The sequence below is a fragment of the Lissotriton helveticus genome, chromosome 4_1 (genome assembly GCF_964261635.1).
Source record: "Lissotriton helveticus chromosome 4_1, aLisHel1.1, whole genome shotgun sequence".
Classification (NCBI taxonomy): Eukaryota; Metazoa; Chordata; class Amphibia; order Caudata; family Salamandridae; genus Lissotriton; species Lissotriton helveticus.
In genome coordinates, this window is record NC_136063.1 from 1214071488 (window position 1) to 1214092584 (window position 21097).

General features: G+C 44.2%; 1 protein-coding gene across 2 annotated transcripts in view; it reads right to left on the reverse strand.

The window, feature by feature from the left end:
• Window positions 1-21097, reverse strand: part of RETREG1 (reticulophagy regulator 1) — a 729848-nt gene that overhangs the window by 130376 nt on the left and 578375 nt on the right. For both annotated transcript variants that reach the window (XM_078687778.1, XM_078687779.1), the window contains one exon: window positions 6893-6977. In XM_078687778.1, the coding sequence (XP_078543904.1) occupies window positions 6893-6977 (85 nt within the window). The remainder of the gene's footprint in view (window positions 1-6892; window positions 6978-21097) is intronic.

Below are 21097 nucleotides of genomic sequence, written 5' to 3' on the forward strand. Positions count from 1 at the left end.
ATTCAAAAGACAGTGGATATAATTTAGTGTGTTATTGATATACATTGTGTGCTTTTATCACAAAAGCAAATATTTGAGAGGATCATCCAACTGGAGTTATTGTTTGTACTTTAAGTCTGCGTCTCTGCATGCCTTAAACCTATTTCCCTTCCAAGATGCCTTGGATTGCTTGACCCACACTATCACTTAGAATAAAATGCTGAAGAGGTAGTACTTGACCCAGCTGTGTAGATCCATACTAGGTCGGGCACCAGGACAGCAGGAGTAAAAGGCCTTAACGCCCATGGTTAGGCCCTGTAACCCCTGCCAGCCCTGTGGCCCTCTGCAAAAGTCATAAGTCTATATATAGCCAGGTGTGATGTCATACTAATCTAATCCATCCACTAAAAAGATCAGTTCGACTTCATGGTCACTATTTCGAATCACATGTCCACTCAGTCTTTCATCCTTTTGAGGTCGATTGAATGAGTACCACTCATTTGGGATACAATAAACGCATGTGATCTGTTAATAGAGCTCAGATATTCCCCTTGGAGGTGAATATAGACTCCAAATATATTTATTTGGTCAATATTAATTAAGGGAGGTTTTCCATTATAAATTTTTAGAACATTGAATGTGAAGCACTCCATTAAATACAATGGAGTGCTCCGGGCTTCTGTGGGCCGGTAGAAGCTTCTATGGAGTCATTTTCTCTCCAGTCCCCAGCAGGAGAAGGGTGTCCAGGTCATTTTCAAGAGTGGATAATATGTCCAATATATCAGAACCACAAGTATTATTATAAAAATTAACTAAAAACACCATAAGAGGTCCAGAAACATCAATGCTGACAATTTGATAAAAAGAACTAGTGATCCTACATTTTACAGAAGAGGATGGTTGTTTATTCGATACATAGGTACAAAGACCCCCCTATTTCTACAGTGTCTAGATGGAATAGCCGGCAAGTTATACGTTTTGAAGCGTTGAGATGACAGGGATTGGCAAGCCAGGTTTCTTGTAAAAAGACAATAGTAAAATTGTTTATAAAGTTTAGCCACTCTGGGGAATTGAGCTTGCTGTGCAACCCGGCTACATTCCAGGAAATTACTGTGATACTAGAAGAGTCTGGGGGCATAGAGTCAATGGGTAGCTCTTTATCTAGCACAGATGGTGCAAGGGTCATTAGACCTTCAGAACTCGAATCTAACTGCGAGTTTTTATCAGAGGTCGGGTGTTAGGTCATAAATTTGGAGTTGATGGGGCCTTCAGTGAATTATCCTTTAGTCAGTCTACCCCACCAAGGTTAGAAAGGGTGTCAAATCTATTAGAGGTGGTAATAGAAAATAGAGGGGTATTTGCTTAGTTTGCCCCAGCAATTTGGGGTGAATGTTGCAGTGTGCCCTGTATTGGGGGGCAGAGTGAAGTCAATACATTCGGCTGACTAAAACATTGTATAGAGGTTTTGTAGAAGAAACCAAGCGGGAGAACCATGATTTGCTCTTCATTTAAACGCAAAGATTTGAACCTGCCCAGTATATCATTATCTAGTCCTTGTGATTTAAATGAGAGGACTATACAATCACCCATAAACACTTTGGGATCACTACCGACCCAGCCCACCTGTCTGGCCATCTTAAAGTCTGTAAAAAGTGTTCCCCCAACCCCACTTTAGAATTTAGCCAGTTGAGAGATTTATTTCTCAGTGAATCCCATGTTTCATGTTGAGGTGACTCTGTTGGTGGAACGTTAGCCAAAATGACCACATAAGGAGTAACATCAGGTGGCATATCTAATCTATCCCTGGCAAACGGAGAATATTTGGGAGTTCTACCCCGCGGCATAAATGTTAGATTTGGGGATATTAAGAACCCCTCTCATGTCTGTAGCAGGGATAGCTTATAGCTGGGTCACTGGAGTTGACACATCATAATGTGGCTGAGATAGTTGTTGGGTCGCCCCTCTGCACTCCTTCTCGGTTTGCTGTACTTGGATTGTAGAAGGTATGCCAGCAGTGTTAACAGTAGGTTCTTGCCTCCAAGTCCCAGTACATATACTTACGGAACCCAATATTTCAGCACAAGATAATACGGCACATTCAACAGCTTTTAGACGATCAGTGAGGCTACATACAGAGGTTTTAATAAGATCTAAAAGTTCATGTACGCATGCCACTAATGAAGAACAAGCCAAATAATCTAATGGTGCAGAGGACAGTGCCTTATTTAAATCTCTCTGAGATTTTGAACATTGACCCGTTTTCAAGGCAGTTACCTTCTTTGATGGATTCACTTTCCTGTCACACAAAGTTGTATTAGTCTTTGCCAAAATTGATTTATTGGTTTTGGAGCGCTTAGATGGAGGACTAGAGCTTAAGGTGACCAGAGCATCATTGGCAAAAGTTTGACCCCACTCATCTTTTTTCACGGCGTCTAGGCTAGTGGGTTGTAATTCTGGGATTAATTCCAAATCCGAGGTTTGTGGGATACATTTACTTAGTGATTCAGACCCACTCTCAGTACATATGGTTATTGTTTCCTCCACGCTTAGAATTTGCTTTTCAATGGCTCCGATTGCCCCAGTTATAAAGTACATAATGGATTGCCGTTATTTAGAAGGTGAGTTGGCTAACGCGGAGCTCGGATTTTTCCTTTTCCCCATGACCAGATAGTATGGTAAAATGTTAAAATGTACTCCAATTTGAGAAACCACAAATAAACTCTTGGTGATGAACATGTCACCAAACAGGAGGAAAAACACAATTTACAGGTTACAGTACCTTTGTAGAAGAGTCCTCACATGCACAAGGGGCGGATGGACATGGATCGCAGTCAAATCTCACAGCAAAGAGGGGGGGGCCCAGTCCTGCCTCCTCCTGCCGCTGATGGGCGCAGATGAGCCAGCCCTTGGCCCGGGCAGGCCTGCTCGCGTCCCGCGCTGCGGGAGTCCAAGCCCACTTTTGACCGCCTCCTGGCGCATAAGCACACATTGGCGCCTCCCGGCGCTTGGAACTATGGGGGATGAAGTCCCCTGATGGCAGTAGCAAGCTGGCGGCAAGGATTAACAAACACGGGCTCCCACGCTACGGGAGTCCAAGCCCCCTTTTGAGCGTCTCCTGGCACGTAAGCACACGGCGCCTCCCGGCGTTTGGAACTATGGGGGATGAAGTCCCCTGATGGCGATAGCAAGCTGGCATGAAGGTGACGGAATGCACACCTTTCTCGTCATAATATGTTCAATAATAATCCAAGTACCCGTGCTAACTGGGCTAATGCCTCGCCCAATAGCATACTAGTCAAAACCGTGCTGTGTGGAGCACCCCAATCCCGGTCGCACAGCGAAATCATCGATATACAATGATGCTCCAATATAATTCAATCATCCATTTTACTCCATTTTATCTGAATTTATTCCAATCCTCTTGACACTCTTTCTGTTGTATTCCATATGCAAGGTGTCATGCCTTTTCAAAAGCTTCAGGTGCTCAAGATGTGCCTATCCATACCTCTTTCAAAAACTAGGCAAAAACGCATGATACTTCTTACGCAATATTCTTTATTCCAACCCAATGCATTTCGGGCTTAACCAGCCCTTCTTTAGGGGTAACTGCGAACACTTCATCCTGCTCTTAACTCTGCATCCTGCTTCATGAAAGTGTTTTTGGGTAATTAAAACATTCTGCCCTCTAGGGGCCGAATGTTCTAATAGCCTTAGAGCCCTCCTAGCGGGCTCTACCTGCCATTAAAGGCCAGCTCCCTTGTTAAAACGCTTGAGGGGCCCTTTAACGGACGGTAGAGCCCGCTAAGTCGGGCTCTAAGGCTATAATGGAATTTGCCTTTGAGACCTCTGGGGGATAGCTGGAGCAAAGAACGGGCTACAGCTGAGTGACGGGTACTGCAGATTTAACAATGAGAATATTGAAACTTCCTTGTGAGTGCTCTTCTGTTTCATTCTTGCTTCACTGAAATGTAATAAGTGATTAATTGCATCAACATCTAGCTCTAGCCCTCAGTTCACTCACTCTTTGTAACCTGGTTTTTAATTCATTGTTTGCACGGGTGTCCTAAGGTGCCCTTGACCTGGTGAGACCGAGTTAAAAAACTCCAGAGGTTAAAACATTGTCTACAACTAACCAATCAGACTTGCTTACCATTTTCTGTTCCTAACTGTGAACTGTTAAATCCTGTTTCATCCACCTTTATTGTGAAGACCATAGAAGTTTGTTTCATTCTTTACACATATAGTGTTGCAAGTTTAAGTTTTCCTTTTCTGTGAGATTACTGGGAACACGAGCACTTTTTTGCATCATTCTGCTATCTCTTTTCATGATTATTTGTGTCTATCAATATCGTTTACTAAATTCATACAAAAAGGCCAGGCTACTGTTTTTTTTAAGCATATTTTCATTTTTTGTTCATAGTTTATATTTTTGACACGAGTCCCGGCTAAGCTACTGTTTTTATATTTATAATGAAACATGTGACACATTTTATCTTCCTGCTCACTCAGCAGGTAAGATCAGTTTGTAATATTCCTTTCTCGTCAACTGGTACTCCCATCGTCACTCCACAGAAAGTACTTTACGCAGTAATGACTGTACCTGATACATATGCTTTGAATTCACTGAGATTTTTTCATGCTATAGGTTGACCTACTGTAACTGCACTACGTACTCCTGTGTAAGTAATTTTATACTGAAAGTAAAAGATTTATTTCATTTGATTGTAGTGGTGATACTGCGTTTCATATGCCAGGGGTAACAATAAACTGCGTGTGCAGCTTATGTGGTTTAAACTATAAATTAACTATTTAAAAAAGACCTTCCATGGGCCTTTGTTTGATACCCTGGATACATACATAAAAAAACACACTATAAATAGGTAGGGGGGAGTGAAAAAAAGTAAGAATCAATTAAGTCTGGAGTTAACCTCACCTCCTTTTGTGTTTGTTTTCACAGGGACTGAAAAATGGTGTACTGGTAAACAATGATACACAGTAACACATCGGAAGGCATACCGATGTAACAAGCAAACTACAGCAGCACAATATGGAAACTCATCATAACAAATTGGTCCTCAGACTTACCTATACACTCATTTATGATAAAGGGTAACATTTTTAAAACATGCTGCATGTTATTGGGATTTTTCATCTCTCCCTAGTACCGACCTTAGAGGGCCGATTTACAGAACTAACTTAAGACAAAATCCTAAACTTACTACTTTTGGTATTCACAGAAAGCATTTAGTAGTAGTTAAGTTAGGATTTTGTCTTAAGTTTGACTTAAGACAAACTTAAGGCAAACTTAAGACAGAATTTAGGACAGATTTAAGACACACTTTACGACAGACTTAAGACAGACTTAAGACAATCTGAAGACAAACTTAAGACAAAATAATAACTTAAGACTGTCTTAAGTCTGTCTTAAATCTGTCTTAAGTTTGTCTACGACAAAATCCTAACTTTACTACTACTAAATAATGCCTTCTGTGAATACCAAAAGTAGTAAGTTTAGGATTTTGTCTTAAGTTAGTTCTGTGAATCGGGCCCTTAGAATCTCGAAGTGTATTTCAAAACAACTTTTCTTGACTGTGTCACACCATGGCAATTACTTGACTGCATGGCTGCAGTCAGAGAAAATGTTGTGCCGTTGAACATTCACAGAAAACTATTTTCAACATGGTTTTAGGATAAGCAGTACATATTCCAATAACCCCATTTTTACACCCTTTGCATAAAAGTGCATTCTAAACGGAACATGATAAGACCGAAAGGCAATCCCAGTGTATTGCTTTTTGTGAAATATAGATAGGTTCATGGGTTTGAACAGAAAGAATCGTCGCTGTACTGATTCCTCACTTGAAGATTACATAGCTAACTCTGAAGAGGTGTCTTGGCCTTTGGGCCTCGCTAAAATACATAGCCAGCGCTTATGTATCAATAAAATGTGAAAGTTAAATCATTTTATTATAAGCAGATTTTTTTTAAAAAACACAATGTACAGTAAAATATATGAATTGTTTGTGTCGAGCCGAGCTTCAATGTCCCTCTCCTCCAAGAAAACATGGCTCGTCATAGTGAGAGAAGAAGCATGTGCTGAACTGGGCTTCCCCAATAGCCCTTTGTTTGGGTTTTTGTTCGGCAGCCATGTTTTCAGCCATAAAGAAAATAATGGTTTTGGAACTGCTAGCCAAGTAGTTCCCTGACTAGTTGTTGCCTTTACACTGTGAGCGATGAAACCCATGGATCTTCTGACCACTCTCACTATTTAGCGGGGTGGTTGATCTTTCATGCTTTTTAATAATTATCTGGTTTAGAAACAGGTAGATTGCTTTGAAGTAACTGTTGAATGTTTAATCGGTAAGTGGTTTATTAAAATGACACAGAAAGAGTTGTGTCAACACGAATGGCCAAGAACTTGCTACTCTATTCCATCTATGCAGGCAGGGCTCAAACAGCATCCCCATCAACATCAGAACAGCTCCTACCCTCCTGCAAGGAACTCAAGGTCCATATTTTCAGAAAACACTGTACCCAACATCTTAGCAACCTAGGTATAACCTACCTCCTGTCCCCGATTATGGATCACAAATCAGAACTTATGTCCTCAATTCAGCACTTCGCTGTTCTCCAGCTAGGTCTGCACTCAATAAATACCCTAAATAGATCAATACATACACATAAACTTCCATGCCTGCATACATTACCTAAATACACATCCAAGAGATTAACACAGGCCTTTTTCAGGGGACCCCATTTGAATCCAAGGCTATGAGTATCTTTGAGATATATGAGTCTCAGGGACCCCTCACCACATTCTGTGGGGGCTCCATCTTGTTTCATTACATCACTGGAATTAACATGTAATCCATTCGGATCTATTTAAGAGAGATTCGGTGCAGTTGATACTCACATATAAGGTAGGAGAGTACAACTCCAGGAATGTAGCTTCCCAAGATGGTGAAAAAAGCACAAAAGCTGCAGATGAGGAGGCAGAACTGAAAGGAAAAAGCAGACAAGAATAAATTTGCTGTATTGACTTTCAGAATCTATTCAAGGATCCCCCACGGGTTTATTTGTTTGATGAAAGGAAATAGCAAACAATGCCTAAGCAGGAACAATAGACTTGTGGCTGCATTAGTACCAAGACACAGTGAACACAACAGACTAATGTACTTCTGCAGTAAAAGAGCATTTGCTTAGGCACAAAAGAGGGTGCAGCTGACTGTTTTATCAGATTATAAATATTGCATGCTACTGTAACCAAAAGATCCTGAAATCAGCTTCCCTCCCACAGAGACCCTTAACACAAGTGGGCTGAAATTAAAGGAGAAAGATGGAGTGCCAGGTAGTGCCGGCGAGGGACAGTACAGTGAGGCAGGTTCATCCAGAGGTAGAGGAATGAGAGTTAGAGAGGGCATTTGAAATGAAGAGGATGCTAGACACTCTCTGTCGTTATGATCCTTTTCACAGTATGTCCAAAACTGAACAACTGGAAACAAAGAATTTTGGAAACCCTGAGGTGCTCTTGTGTTTGGGGGTCTCTCACAAATCCTGCGGTGACCTTGTCCTTCTTGCAACTACTAAGTCAACTTTGCACGGCTTTAAGCCCCACAGAATCACTGCGCTATTTCTGGTCGGTCCTGTGACCTGCGTTATGACCAGCAGCTCAGAAGTACACCACAGGGAAGGAAACCGTTTTTACTCCCCATAAATGGTTTGGCGGCATCTAGATTAAGAAACAAGAGCGTGCAATTGCTGGTAGAAATACTCTGTCACTATTCTGTGGTAGGGAATTATCGAAGAAAGTCAGCCCCAATCTAAGTATGTCAGTCTTAAACATAACACTGCAAGTTACTGACAAAGTGACATTGAAAAAGGCATATTAGAAATGTTCAAAATGAATGACCACACAGAGACTCAAGCAAGGGTGACTGAGCATCTTTTTGTCTGTAGGATAACAAGGTAAAACATATGGAAAAAGTGGGAGACTGCAAGGGTAAGACAGAATAGAGAAAACAAGTGGGCCTGAAAGTCAGAGAAATATATGGTGTGAACAATCAAACTTATAAGGCGTCCTCTGCCCAGCCATGGGGCATGAGTGCACATAATGTAGAAAATCAGTGTTGGGCATTCTGGAGGGCTATAGCCACTCATCGACTTCAAAAGAAGAAAGGAAGTCTTGCTAACTTTGCCTAGCTAATATTACAAGAAGAGTAGCTGGCAGCAATTTGCTGTCTGGTCCACATGTTGGATGTGGTGGGCAATGGAGGAGTAGGAGGCTACAAAGCTGCAGGAAGTGGACAGGGGATGGAAAAGGCCGAACATAAGGGAGTGCAACACAGGAAGCGGGTCAAGAAGTACACAAGCAAGAAAGCAACACGGGGTGCAGTGGAGACAGGGAGTTTGGCATGAGAGAAGCACACGAAACAGCTTGCAATATGTGGGAGACAGCAACACGAGCTGACGTGGGTATTTGGCATGGAGAAGCACACAAAGGAAAGGGCTGGAAAATTCATTCATTCTCGTGAGCTGATTAAGCAAAAAGAAAAAAAGTAGTTCCCTAAAAGTGAGCAGTGGAAGGATAGAAACCAGATAATCAAAGCGATAGCAAATAGGCTATGCTCTAGGGGAGGGGCAAAAACAAGATGGAAAAGCTCATGCAAGGAATTCCACAGAATAAAAAGAAAGCAAATGAAAGTGGCAATAAAGCCAACCATTGGTAAGCAATGAACGGGATGTAAGCCTTGAAAACTTCTTGGTAAGCCCACAAAAGGTCTTTTGCAAACACACAAAATGTACTGCCTGGTAAGCTCGAACTAAAAGGAAAACAAAATCACTATATCACGACATGATGATGGGTGGTTTTGAAGCACACATCATTTATTGAGATCTGTGAAGTGCTCTACATAAAAGTTGGTTAGAGAAGATTGTGATCACAATGTTTTGCTATACTAAATTCCTTTATTTAGTGCATGTTCAAAAACAGTCTCTTGGTGCTAATGAAATACTTATTCCAGGCTAAAACTGCGAAGTTAACAGGGAGAGAAAAACGCAAGACAACTTCAAGTAAGATATATTAAAAAGTGATGTATTTGTTTCCTTCTTAGAGTGTAGGAGATTTTTTTTCCGCTTGAAGGGAGGATGAAAGAGCACACCCGTGAAGCTACTGACAGGGAGAATGCTCTGTCTCCATATTTGACTGTTCTTGATCACGCAATGTCTAGAAGCTTAAGACTTGCAGAAAGGACGAGCGAGGGCGTATAGAGAGTAAACGTGTTGGCAAGTAGTTTTAAGTGACTGTCATTTATTACTTTGTGTTCTACTATCAGGGCTTTAAATTTAATTATGGCTCAAATAGGAGGCTAGTGCTAACACCTCAGAAGAGGCATATGAGAAAGAGAAGGGTCTTTGTATCAGATGCATTCATAGAGTTTTGGACTAACTGTAAGCGGAAGATAAATGGGTTGGATAATACAAATTGTATACCTTATTGGATAATACAAACACAGATATAAAAAATATATGAGTCGTCCAATTGACGTGGAGGCGTGAGCCCCATGCACTCACAGGACATTACCGGATGCGGGGTGTGTTTATTTAGGACCACGCTATTTCTTGGATTCCTCACGAGTAGATTTAGCGACCGGGTGTATCCAGACATCTACGGGAATCCTCATTTAGAGGGCGCATGAACAATTTTTGTCCAGTTGTTAACAACCGACGACAAGCTACATTGTTATTGGCCAAGTTTTTTAACTGACGACAAACTCCTCGTCGTGGCTTACGTCAACATAACGCCAGTAAATTTGAGGCCACACAACTTTCGTATTACGGTCGCCCAATTTATATTCCTCGAGCGACGCATCTTTATATTACTCGTGCTGGTGAGGATATAGATGAAGCCTACCATATAGAGCGGGAGGTTGGTAGCGATACGAATGCGTTTTTGAATGACTAAGGCCTCTATGGTTCTAATGGGATGGTATATCTTATTATCCTGAGGAAGGTGTTGGCTAGAAATTGTTTGCCCACCGAAACGCGTTGACACAAAAGAAGGGGAGAACTACTTTGAGTCCGGTTGGGAGACAACAAACCTGACACAAAAAGCACAATTAATAGTCAGGAGTGATCTCCAGTACACTTCTGTAGCTCTCCCTTAGCTCTTAGGAATTGTTATTTCTTTCTTCTGTCCCTAGGATTGTTTTTAACTTTTATGTTTTTTATTGTGATATATATTGCCAATGTAATTGTGAATTTTTAATGGATTAGTGCATTGATTATTGTATACTAGCCTGAGCTGGTTATTTCTCTTTTTAATAAATTGTATGGTTTTACTACACATAGACTAGTTGCGTCACATTCTGAACAATTCTGCATTTTCCGATTTTTGCTGTTTCCTACAACTGTTGTTGCTATCTGTATGGATGATACTTTGAGCTGAGTGTGTGCCTAGGATTGAAATTACCAGAGGGGCGCTACATTGTCTGACAAGTGTCATTTGGTACCCTGCCTCTTTGGGTTTTTGGGTCCCTCTCTCTTTTATTAGAGATAAAAAATATACCTACATAAAAAATACAGAAAAATATATATTTTCAAATAAGATATAAATACACTTTTAGGCCAAGGGTACAGAGATTAAATTAGTAATTTGGGGACAAATGGAATGTCAAGGTAATCAAGTGACTAGCACTCTCTAGTTCAACAAAGAGAGCTTTCAGTGCTCATTTCAATTTAATAATGGTGTGAGTAGCCTATTTTATTATTTGGTCCAGCATTTCATATTAGTAAACCATGCAACTGGAAAGATCGAGGATGTGATGCAGCAGAATGGAGCTTGACTACACCTAGTATGTGCAGGACTTTAAATCATACTAGTCGAAGAAAAGGTTGAAGAGCCATTATGGCGGAAAAGTCGTCAGATCCTTGCTGTATGCAACTCTGAATACAGTGAAAAGTAATTTGTAGGAGTAGGTCTGACGTGGCTGTGCCTTCAGAGTTTTTTGCAGCTTTTTGTTGCCTGGTTCAGCCATTTTTGGACTTTCAGAATTAGTTTCTTAGGAAAGCATGTGCAGGTGATGTTACACTAGTCAAGACGAGTCATGAAGCAGCTCTTTCCAACTACACCCAGAGTGGCTTATGAGAAGTTGGAGAATGTGTCAGACAAGAAAAAGTTCTGGATTGACAATTTTAATCAATGCATTAACTTTTTGAGAAAACAAGAGAGGGAGTCAAAGTATGTCCTCAGGCACCATACTTGTGGTAACATAGTTTGACAGGTTTAAAGGACTGTGGCCAGTCGAATAGTAATGATTAAGGTGCTGTTCCTCCCATTACCAGAATCTCATTTCCAGCTCTTTTCATAGTAAGGAAACTCCCTTTCCTCAAATGGAAATTAATTCAAGAGGATATTTTCTTTGGTCTATTTTTCACAGGGATGTGGATTTACTTTTGGATGTCATCAGAGTACAATGTGAAATTCAACTGGCTGAGTCACAGCAGAGGTAAGAGTTCTAAGGGCCAATTTGTAGGTGTTGAGAATTGATGGGGGGCATGATGCTCTCCACTTACACAGTAGGGGCACATTTGAGATTTAAGTACTTGGATGCATGGCGTGATCCATGGCTAAAAATCCTGGGTGAAATGGGATGCAAGCATTACTGGAAGTTGACAGCTATTGAGGAAACACTATTTAGGGTGTCCAGGGATGTGTTGGCTAGGGGTACGTCAGATTGTTGTGTACTTTGTGCAGATAGTGTGAGATCCCTTTTTTGATGAATGAAAGGGATGAAATGTTGATAGCCATTGAACTTATTGAATGATCAGAAGCAGAGTGTTTGATGGAGAGGTGAATTTGTAAGTGGAAAATAAATTAAGATGAGGTCAAGTTGGTTTACCATGTGAGTGAGTGATAGACGGCCACATTATGAAACCTGAATGAAGCAGTTATAGTGTAATGCTAAGTTGAGGATGGGGATAGAAGGTTGCTGGCAGCTACAATTGGAGAGTTTTAAGAAGATGCCAACGCCCCACAAACTTGCATGAGGATTTATAGTCAGTGGAAGTCTATATGGATGACAGCATGGTCCGGGAGGCTCCTTTGGTTCTGTGCAGGCCTCTTTAAAAAGCTGTGTTAGCATCCCCAACATTATAAATATGATTTGATTGAAAATGACCTGCAAATAATTCTTCTGTTTGCTCCCTAATTATAGTTAGCAATTCTGGATCCTTCATCAGGTTAGTCATTCTGAATCCTTCATCAGATATCTAGCAAATGTCCAATGTTTAATGCTCTTACTAGGGCCAGACTTCAGAATTGATAGAATGACAAATGTGCCTGGGAATAATTAATACATTTACTAATGTATTAGTCAGTAGTTTGGGGATTACAACCAAATCTATCAGATTACAAGAATAATAATTATGGGAATCAAACTAGATTTATGTCAGAAACAAATGGCGATAAAACCTGTACAATTTACACATGAAAGCAATCCATTCTGTTATGGTAAGCATGTTCATCCCCACAAGGAAATTTCATTGTCAAAGTGGATCACATGAAACCAATCTGAAAATTCAAATACCAAAGTGGATCATATAAAAACCATCATAGGAAGGTCCAATATCTAACCGGGATGACTGTATTGAAGCTTCATTGAAAAAGCAACATTCGGTGAGTCCCACAGCTAAGCAGCTTAGATGACTTCAGTCTCTGTGTTTGCCTGGTAAGCTACCAGGCGTTTGAGTAATGCGTCACCTCCAGATATAAAGTAGTACCCAAACAGAATATGAAAACAGTGGCAATAATTACATTGGTTTCCTTTATCTGTGAAGTCCAGTACCATTGTTTTTTAAACAAGAGTTCCGAGTTCCAAGTAATGAAAGGTACCTACTACCTCTATTTCAGTCCTTAAAAAGGTTCCTCTCAGACCATTAGCTGTTGGTGCTCAGCTATGATGGTGATTCCCAACAAGGAGGAACACCGAGCTGGTGGCTTAACCCAGAGGCTCTCACAGTTACTGTAGTCTGGTCGGAAATCAAAACCAGCTAAGAGGGCTATCTAGAGACCGATTTAGAACATGCAGATGCCCGTGCACTGGAAAGGAAGGCAGTGATTAGGGGAGAATGCATGTTGAAAATATAAGGTATGAAGCAGCACCTACAACACACCCTAACGCATCAGGAGGCTAGGTCGGCACTGCTCCTGGCATTCAAGGCTACTGATGTTGGCCAGGCTCGAGCCAGACTAGAACTCAGCCGAGATATTGAAGACACTTGCAATACACTGGTAAACATATCCGTAGGGATTATAGGCAAATGTTACACCTGGAAGAGGACATGTCAGGAAGACTCCTAGCCAGGCTCCTTAAAATAGAATCCCCTCCCTCAATACTGACCTTGAACAGGCCGGATGGGACCACAGCAGTGAAACAGACAATAGCATTAATGATACCTTGTTGGCATTTCGGGACTGCCTCTATGAAAGCCTGGGCCTGCCGGAACCATCGCAGATCAAGGCATTACTGGAACTACTGGAAAAAATTAGGTTCCCAGTTTCATACACCGACATTTTGGCAAACATATTACTAGACATAAGTACACTTGGAGGCAAAGCAGAGAGATATATTACTGTATAACATATGAGAGGCTAATATTGTAATGGTTCCCAAACCTGATAAAAATCCGGTGAAGCCCAGTTCGTACCAGCCATTATCTATGCTAAGTGAAGATAAGATAATTTTCTCCAAGAAATTGTTACCTAGGGCTGGGTACATGGTTCTTGAAGACCCATGCAGCTTCATCTGAGCTGCAACGTACTCATGACACCTCGCCATGTCAGGGCCTCCAGGAAGACTGCGCCCTAATGGAGCTTGCCTTTTAAAAGCCATTTGAATCCGTTGGTTAAGAGTACATGTTTAAAGTCCTTAGTGAGATGGGATTTGGAAAGAATAATCTGAGATGGCTGGGGCTGCTATATAGGGTCAGAGTCACCAGAGTTTGTTCAGGGGTAGGACATCTGCCAGCTGGAGAGTGGAGAGGGGACCGCTACTACCCACTACTACCTCTAATACCACTTTGCAAAAGGATTCCATGGATACATGGCCTTCCTACCATCACAATCTTACATTTATTGGAATTGCTGTTTAGTTCTATCGTTCATTATAAGGTTCAAAAGCTGACAACTTTTTGTGATGAGAATTTTTCATCCTTTGTAGCAAAACTATCTTGGACAATAGACATAAAGTAAACACCCATGTAGTGCTGGTGCATCTACGCTAGCAAGTGAGAAGGCCAGTTTAGGGTCATTGATAAAATTTGAAGTATAGCTGACCAGCCTTACATCGTTTGTTAATATCAAATAAAAGTGGGTGGAGCTAGGCCTTCAACAAAGATTGCCTCCTAGCACTGAAGCTTTCTTGTATCGCATTTACTATCCAGTTAGATTGTGGGGCAGAAGTGGGGACCTCCAAGGTGTGTTAGAAACAGATGGGACATAATCTGAAACAAACCCATTACAAACATAACATAACACGTGTATTTGTAAAGCGCACTTATCACCCGTAGGTCTCACTGTCAGCTGTGTGACCAGAGCACAGGCTGCCCATCAGTCACAGAGTGGGACTGGCATAATTCCTGTTTTGCAGGGACAAGGACAATGTAGTTTGAGGAAAGGTCAGACTCCAGGAAACAATGGCTGTGGAGGTCATTGCTTCTGCTCCAGAGGGCGGGGACGATGGTGCTCCTGAAGCCCACCAGTTGCTAGAGTCTGGGTTACTTCCAGAGAAGCAGGGTAGATTCATGCAAATGCACAGGAAGAGTGCCCTATGTTTGTGGGGCTTGGAAGGAGGCACAGGAACAGGCCAGTAAAGGAATAGTTGGGGAACACGATGCTGGTTGGGGGATGGCCTACTTTATAATGAGACAATAAGTCCTGAGCCAGGAATTAAAAAGAGATTAGTTGTTCCATTAGAGATCCCCTCCTGTTGTCACATGCCCATTAAATGCCCTTGGCAGGATACTTAGGTATTTCAAACCCCAGAATAGTTTGAACCCTCTGTTTCATTGGACAAGGATGTGCAGAGACAGAGCAGTTCTGTACAACATGTCCCACTTGCTATATAAGTGATAAGACAGGAGGGAGAGCTAAGGCACCATTAGTACCTCTACCGGTGGTAGGTGGGCCATTTGAGCATTGGGAAGCAACATAATTGGTTCATTTGACCTCCCTCCACCGTCAGGCAACAAGTATATCTGGGTTGTGGTGGATCATGCTGTATCTCTGAGGAGCATGACTGAATGGGCAGTAGCAAGGGCTCTCCTGGGGATCTTTTCTAAAGTAAGACTTTCAAGGACGGTAATTTTCAATCGGTAACCAACTTACCGAGATGTGGATGCAACCTGCTGTGACATACCACTTCTCCACAGCACACCACCCACAAACCAAAGGTTTGATGGGGCAGATTAATAAAATACTGAACAGCATCATGGGAAGTATGTCATACAACCTCAGGAGGAAGTGGATCTTCTCTTGCCATGTCACTTGTTTGCCTACCAAGAGATTCTGCAGAAGTGGGTAGGGTTCAGTCCCTTGGAGTTGCTGTGTGGGCACCTGGTGTGGGGCCCACACACCTTAGTCAGATAAGGGTGGGAAGGAACCTGAAATTCTCTTCAGAAGGGTGTATTTGATTAGGTAATTGGCCTCAGGAACCTAATGGGGCAATACATAAGTCAAGCAAAGGAAAACCTTCAAGCCAGCCAAGCACTAATGAAGGAAAGGTACGGCCTGAAAGCTACATTGACTACGTATCAGGAAGGTCAGGAGGTGTTGGTGCAAAAGCCTATTTGTTCCAAGGCTTAGGAGGACAAATGGTGTGGGACATACCCAGTAGATTTTCGAGATTAACTACTATGTGGATACAGGTGCCATAAGGGAACCTAGGAGGGGGTGTTCCATGTGAAGAGGTTGAAGCCTTACCTCCGGAGAGATTACAGTGATATTGTGGCGATGGCAGAGAAAGAAAAGGAAAACAGTAAGCCTATTCCTATTCCTGACTTGCTGTGTAGTGACATGAAGGATGGTACTGTGAAAGGGGTTCAGCTAGCCCCTGAGTTGATGCCTGATCTGCAGAGGGAATTTATAGAGGTACTGGAATGATCTGACTTCCTGTTCTTACTGACACTAGTTTAGGCACTTGTCTATGTGCATGACATATATACAGGCAACAGTCTGCTAGTGGAAGGTAGGATGTACATAATATCTGACAGGGTTCAGGAATATATATCAAGGCGGAAGTTGTCAAAATGTTGGAGATCTCTCAGTCCATGGTCTTGTCCTGTGGTTCTAGTACCAAAGCAAAGATCTCCTGACTTGCGGTTCTGTGTGGACTACCGAATACAAACCGAAGCCAATTCCCATCCAATCCCAAGAGTGGATGAGCTTGTGGATCAGTTAGATGCTGCAAAGTACTTGAGCACATTGGATCTGACCAGTGGATATTGGCAGATTGCTTTGGCACTAAATGCTAAGAAGACAACATTTTCAACTCCAGAGGGGCTTTATTAGTGCAAAGTGATGCTTTTTGGATGAAAGAATGCTCCAGCCACTTTTCACCACCTGGTGAACCATGTTCTTTGCAGAGCTGGAAGAGTTCTGTGCGGCCAACCTGGATGATATTGCGGTGTTTAGCAATTCATGGCAGGGCCACCTGGAACAGGTGTTGGCTAGGATACAGGAGGCAAAACTGACCATCAAGGTGGCCAAGTGTCAGGTGAGGCAGTACTCTGTAATCTACGGTGGGCATGAGGTGAGGAACCGGAAGATTTACCAGTTGGATGACAAGATTCAGTCTCTAAAGGAGTGGGAAGTGCCTCCTACTGAGACTACAGTGAGGGCCTTTTTAGGGCTCACACCGTTATTACATGAGCAATGTGGCGAACTATGGAAGTATAGTTGCCCCAAAGACTGCTTTGCCATCCAAAAGTAAAGGTAAATGGCCAACAAGGGGATCATGTGCAATAAGGTTTAAAACTTTATAAATGTATTTAATGTCCCAAATGGTGACACTCAGATTCAATCACATGCTCCTCTCTGAAGATCCAAACTGGCTAGGCGTAATTGGCATGCCACATGTTACGTTATTAAAATTTCGAAAGCGTGACTGTTAACCTAAAGTGCACTGGCGCTGAGCACTGCCTAATAGGTTCCTGTGTAGTGAGACAGCTATAATGTGAATAACCATGTTTTAGCTCTCATCTGAAGGAGAGGACCTCAGTTGAGTGAGACAGAGCCCCCCAACCTGAGTGTCAGTCCCAATCCCCAGTCTGCCCCCCGCAAAGTAGACACAGAACTGCGCTAAGAGAAGTGCCCAGAGTAGGACAACCTGGGAGAAGCACATAGTGCTCCCCGAACCAGGCCCAGACCCTCTAACATCACCTGCCCCTGTTCCAACGGCTAAAAGTATGACAGACAGGGAGGGGCTGTAATCACCCTTCTCATCCCTCCTCCCTGCCGAGAAAACATGTGGGAGAGCAGACTCCTTTAGGCTGCACTGCACCCACGGGACCCGAAACGTCATCCTTCAATCACTCCCCATGATTTTTTGGGACATCTCTGTGCAGGTGGATTTGTTCCCCAAAACGTGGAAAAAACATAGAAAAAGGCCCGGCATCACTGGCTCTATGCGATCTTTCCACATTCCAGGTGCTGAACAACTATTCTGCTTTCCATTATTTTCAAACAGGCAGCGCTGCCTGACTGGCTTGTGTGCGACTCGAGGCAGCTGGCAGCTCAGGCCTCAACGAGCGTGCCACAGCACCGACCTCTCCACCCGACCCTCCAAACACACACACACACATCCGTCTTACTTTGAGGTCCAGGTGGCTGTCGGGCTGTGTGCCCTCAGTGAGTCCTGGTGATTGCTGCAACCGTGTCGCCAGTCGTCAGTGAGTCCCGTCCCAGGGCACTCTCTCTAAGCCGGCATGGAAATTAATTATACATACTTGAAAAATGACATAGTTGCGGGCGAGCGGCTAAGGCCACAAAAGGGATGGTGTGAGCTGCAGCGCTGCGGGCCTAGTACAATGTGCGTCTGGCCCCGCCTGCAAACCAGTGAGCTGCCAGCCTTAGACCACAAACTCTCCCCTCGCACAGGGACGTAACGTTCCCCCATGGCGCCACGCCGGTCACACGTGTGTTCTCTGCACTCAACCTTACTGGACGGCTGTGAGGTCAGGCAGAATCTCCAGGCTGACAGATTTAAAAACAACGGTCGGAGCGAGCGACTGGACATGACGTCACTAACGCGGCGGGCGGGACTTAGGCCGCGTTGCACTGCAGCGCAGCCTGCACCCCTGACCTGCGGTAACTGCAGCAGGCAGGCACAGACGCACAGTGCAAACGCGGGACTTTCAATTACACTGCCAAAAGTAAGTCCCGCGTTTGTGTGCACTGTGCATGCAGCGGCAGCCTGCAGCTACAGAAGCTGAAGCAGGACCCAGTCTGGGCACGTCACAGAACTTCTAGGCGGCCGCAATGGGCCTCTAGACAGTGCGGGGCCGCTGCCGCCTCAAAAATGGTGCCGCCTGGGGCGGACCGCCCCCCTCGCCCCCCCCTAGCTACGCGGGTGGTTGCATTTCTAAGGTGAAATGGTAGGCTGTTCCAAGCATTAGCGGCGGAGGTAATGAAGCTACTGCCACCCCAGGAAGCTTTTTAGGGCTCGGCTATAACGCGCTGAAAGCGCGTTCTCGCCAGAGAACTATTGTCGGCGTCTCAGCAGTGTGAGACGCCGAAGGGAGACAAGACCTGGCCGCGCGCAGCGTTTTTCCATAGGATAACATTGTGCGCGCGGCCAGGTCTTGTCTCCACCTCATGCATGGCAGGCCGGATCGCGTCGCGCGCCTCTGTGGAATGCAGGGGGAGTCTGCAGAGAGGCGCGGCGCTGATAATCAGCCATGCTTTTTTTTTTTTCGTGCCGTCTAAAGTAAGTGCTTCCTCGAGAAATAATCTTAGGAGATGCAGCGGCTTCCTTCACGTCTTCTGGTTTGATCAATTATTCTGGGAGCAGGCAATACCAGAGTTCATAACATCCGACCCAACAAAAGGAAGGTATATAACGGTGCAGTCCAGCAGCTTAAATGCAAGTTTTTGAGTGCGTGTAACTCTTTTGCAGCTCCTCGGCAGTCAGCACAGATGATCGAGGAGCATGTAACATACACAAGAAAGTGATAACTGGAGGTGAACATGTACACTAATGCTTCAGCGTAAGCACCACTGCCATGCACACACAGACACCACCACTCCCATGCACACACAGACACCACCACTCCCATGCACACACGGACATCACCACTGCCATGCACACACGGATACCACCACTGCCATGCACACACGGATACCACCACTGCCATGCACACACAGACACCACATTTCATTCATTCATTTTGGACATTTGTAAAGCGCCTGGAAGTACGCCCACCGGTAAGTGAGAGCTACAGTCCAACCACCCTCCAAAGACGCCTACCTACTGAATAAAAGAGTTTTAAGTTTTTTCCTGAAGATGGTTTCGGACGGTTCCAATCGCAGATTCAGGGGTAAGGCGTTCCAGTACTTGGCAGCCAGGTATCTGAAAGACCTCCCTCCCATTCGTGCTTTTCTTACTCTTGGTACCATCAGAAGACCCGTGCATGAGGAGCGGAGATTACGCATGGGCTCATACCAAGTCACCAGGCTCCTAAGCAAAGCAGGAGCTTTACCATTCAGAATACGATGGCATGTGGAAAGAGTTTTGAATTCCACCCTGCTTGCAACAGGAAGCCAGTGAAGTGCCTGGAGCGCTGCTTTGGAGGGAGATCTCCTAGGGAGCCTCAGTACCAAGCGAGCAGCTGCATTCTGCAGCACCTGGAGGTGTCTGATGACCTTTCCCGTGGCACCCAGATACAGCAGATTGCCGTAATCAAGGCGAGATGTCACCAGGGCATGCACCAGCGTTCGGCGAGCTGTAAAAGGGAGAAGATCTAACACCTTTTTTAAAATTTTCAGAACGCCGAAGCATACCCCAGCCACTCGCCCAATCTGGGTGTCAAAGGTCAGGCCAGCATCCAGCCACACTCCAAGATTCCTAGCCTCCTGACATGGAACTGGAGTTTCCCCCAAGCAGGGAGGCCACCAGGCCAACGACCAAGCAGCAGGCGTCTCTCCCACAACTAGCACCTCGGTCTTGCTACCGTTGAGTTTCAAACAGTTGGCGGACATCCAGGTTGCCAGTTCTTTCATGCAATCCCTGAAATTGTCCGCCGCGAGACCGGGGGTACGCGAGAGGGAGATAGCCAGCTGAGTGTCGTCGGCATAGGACACTAACCGCAGACCGTATTTTTCAACGATTGCTGCCAGAGGGGAGACATAGAGATTGAACAAGGTTGGGCTCAGGGACGAGCCCTGAGGCACGCCCTGGCCCAGCCCAATCTCCCTCGAATAACAATCACCCAAACGAACTTGGAAGCATCTGTCAGTCAGGAAAGATCTTATCCACCCAAGCGCCGCTCCTGAGACTCCTCCTTCATTCAGACACTGTAGCAAGATGGAATGTGCCACAGTGTCGAATGCTGCGCTAAGGTCCAATAGGATCAAGGCCATAGTCTGGCCTTCATCCACACCCTGTCACAGAGCCTCTACCGCCATAAGAAGAGCTGACTCCGTCGAATGCCGGGGGCGGAAGCCAAACTGACAATCGTGGAGCAGGGAGGTTCGTCCACGAATTTCATCAGTTGAAGGTTCGCTATTTTTTCCGCTACCTTCGCCATATAAGGCAGGAGGGAGATCGGGCGCAAGTTCTCAAGTTTTTCAAAACTGACATTAGCTTTCTTTTGCAACGGGAGTACAATTGCTTGTTTCCAAGCAGCGGGAACAGTCTGCGTCTCGTAAGAGGTGTTTAATAGATGGCGTATGTAAGGTTCAAGAACATGCAGACTTCCCATCAGTCGTCTGGGCGTAGTAGGGTCCCTAGGAGAGCCAGATTGTATAGACCCGCAGATGCAGATGCGGATGAGATCCTCAGCCGGGGGGGTGGAAAAGCTGGACAACCGCTGTTTCCCTGTTCCCCCGTTCCCCGTTACCACCACT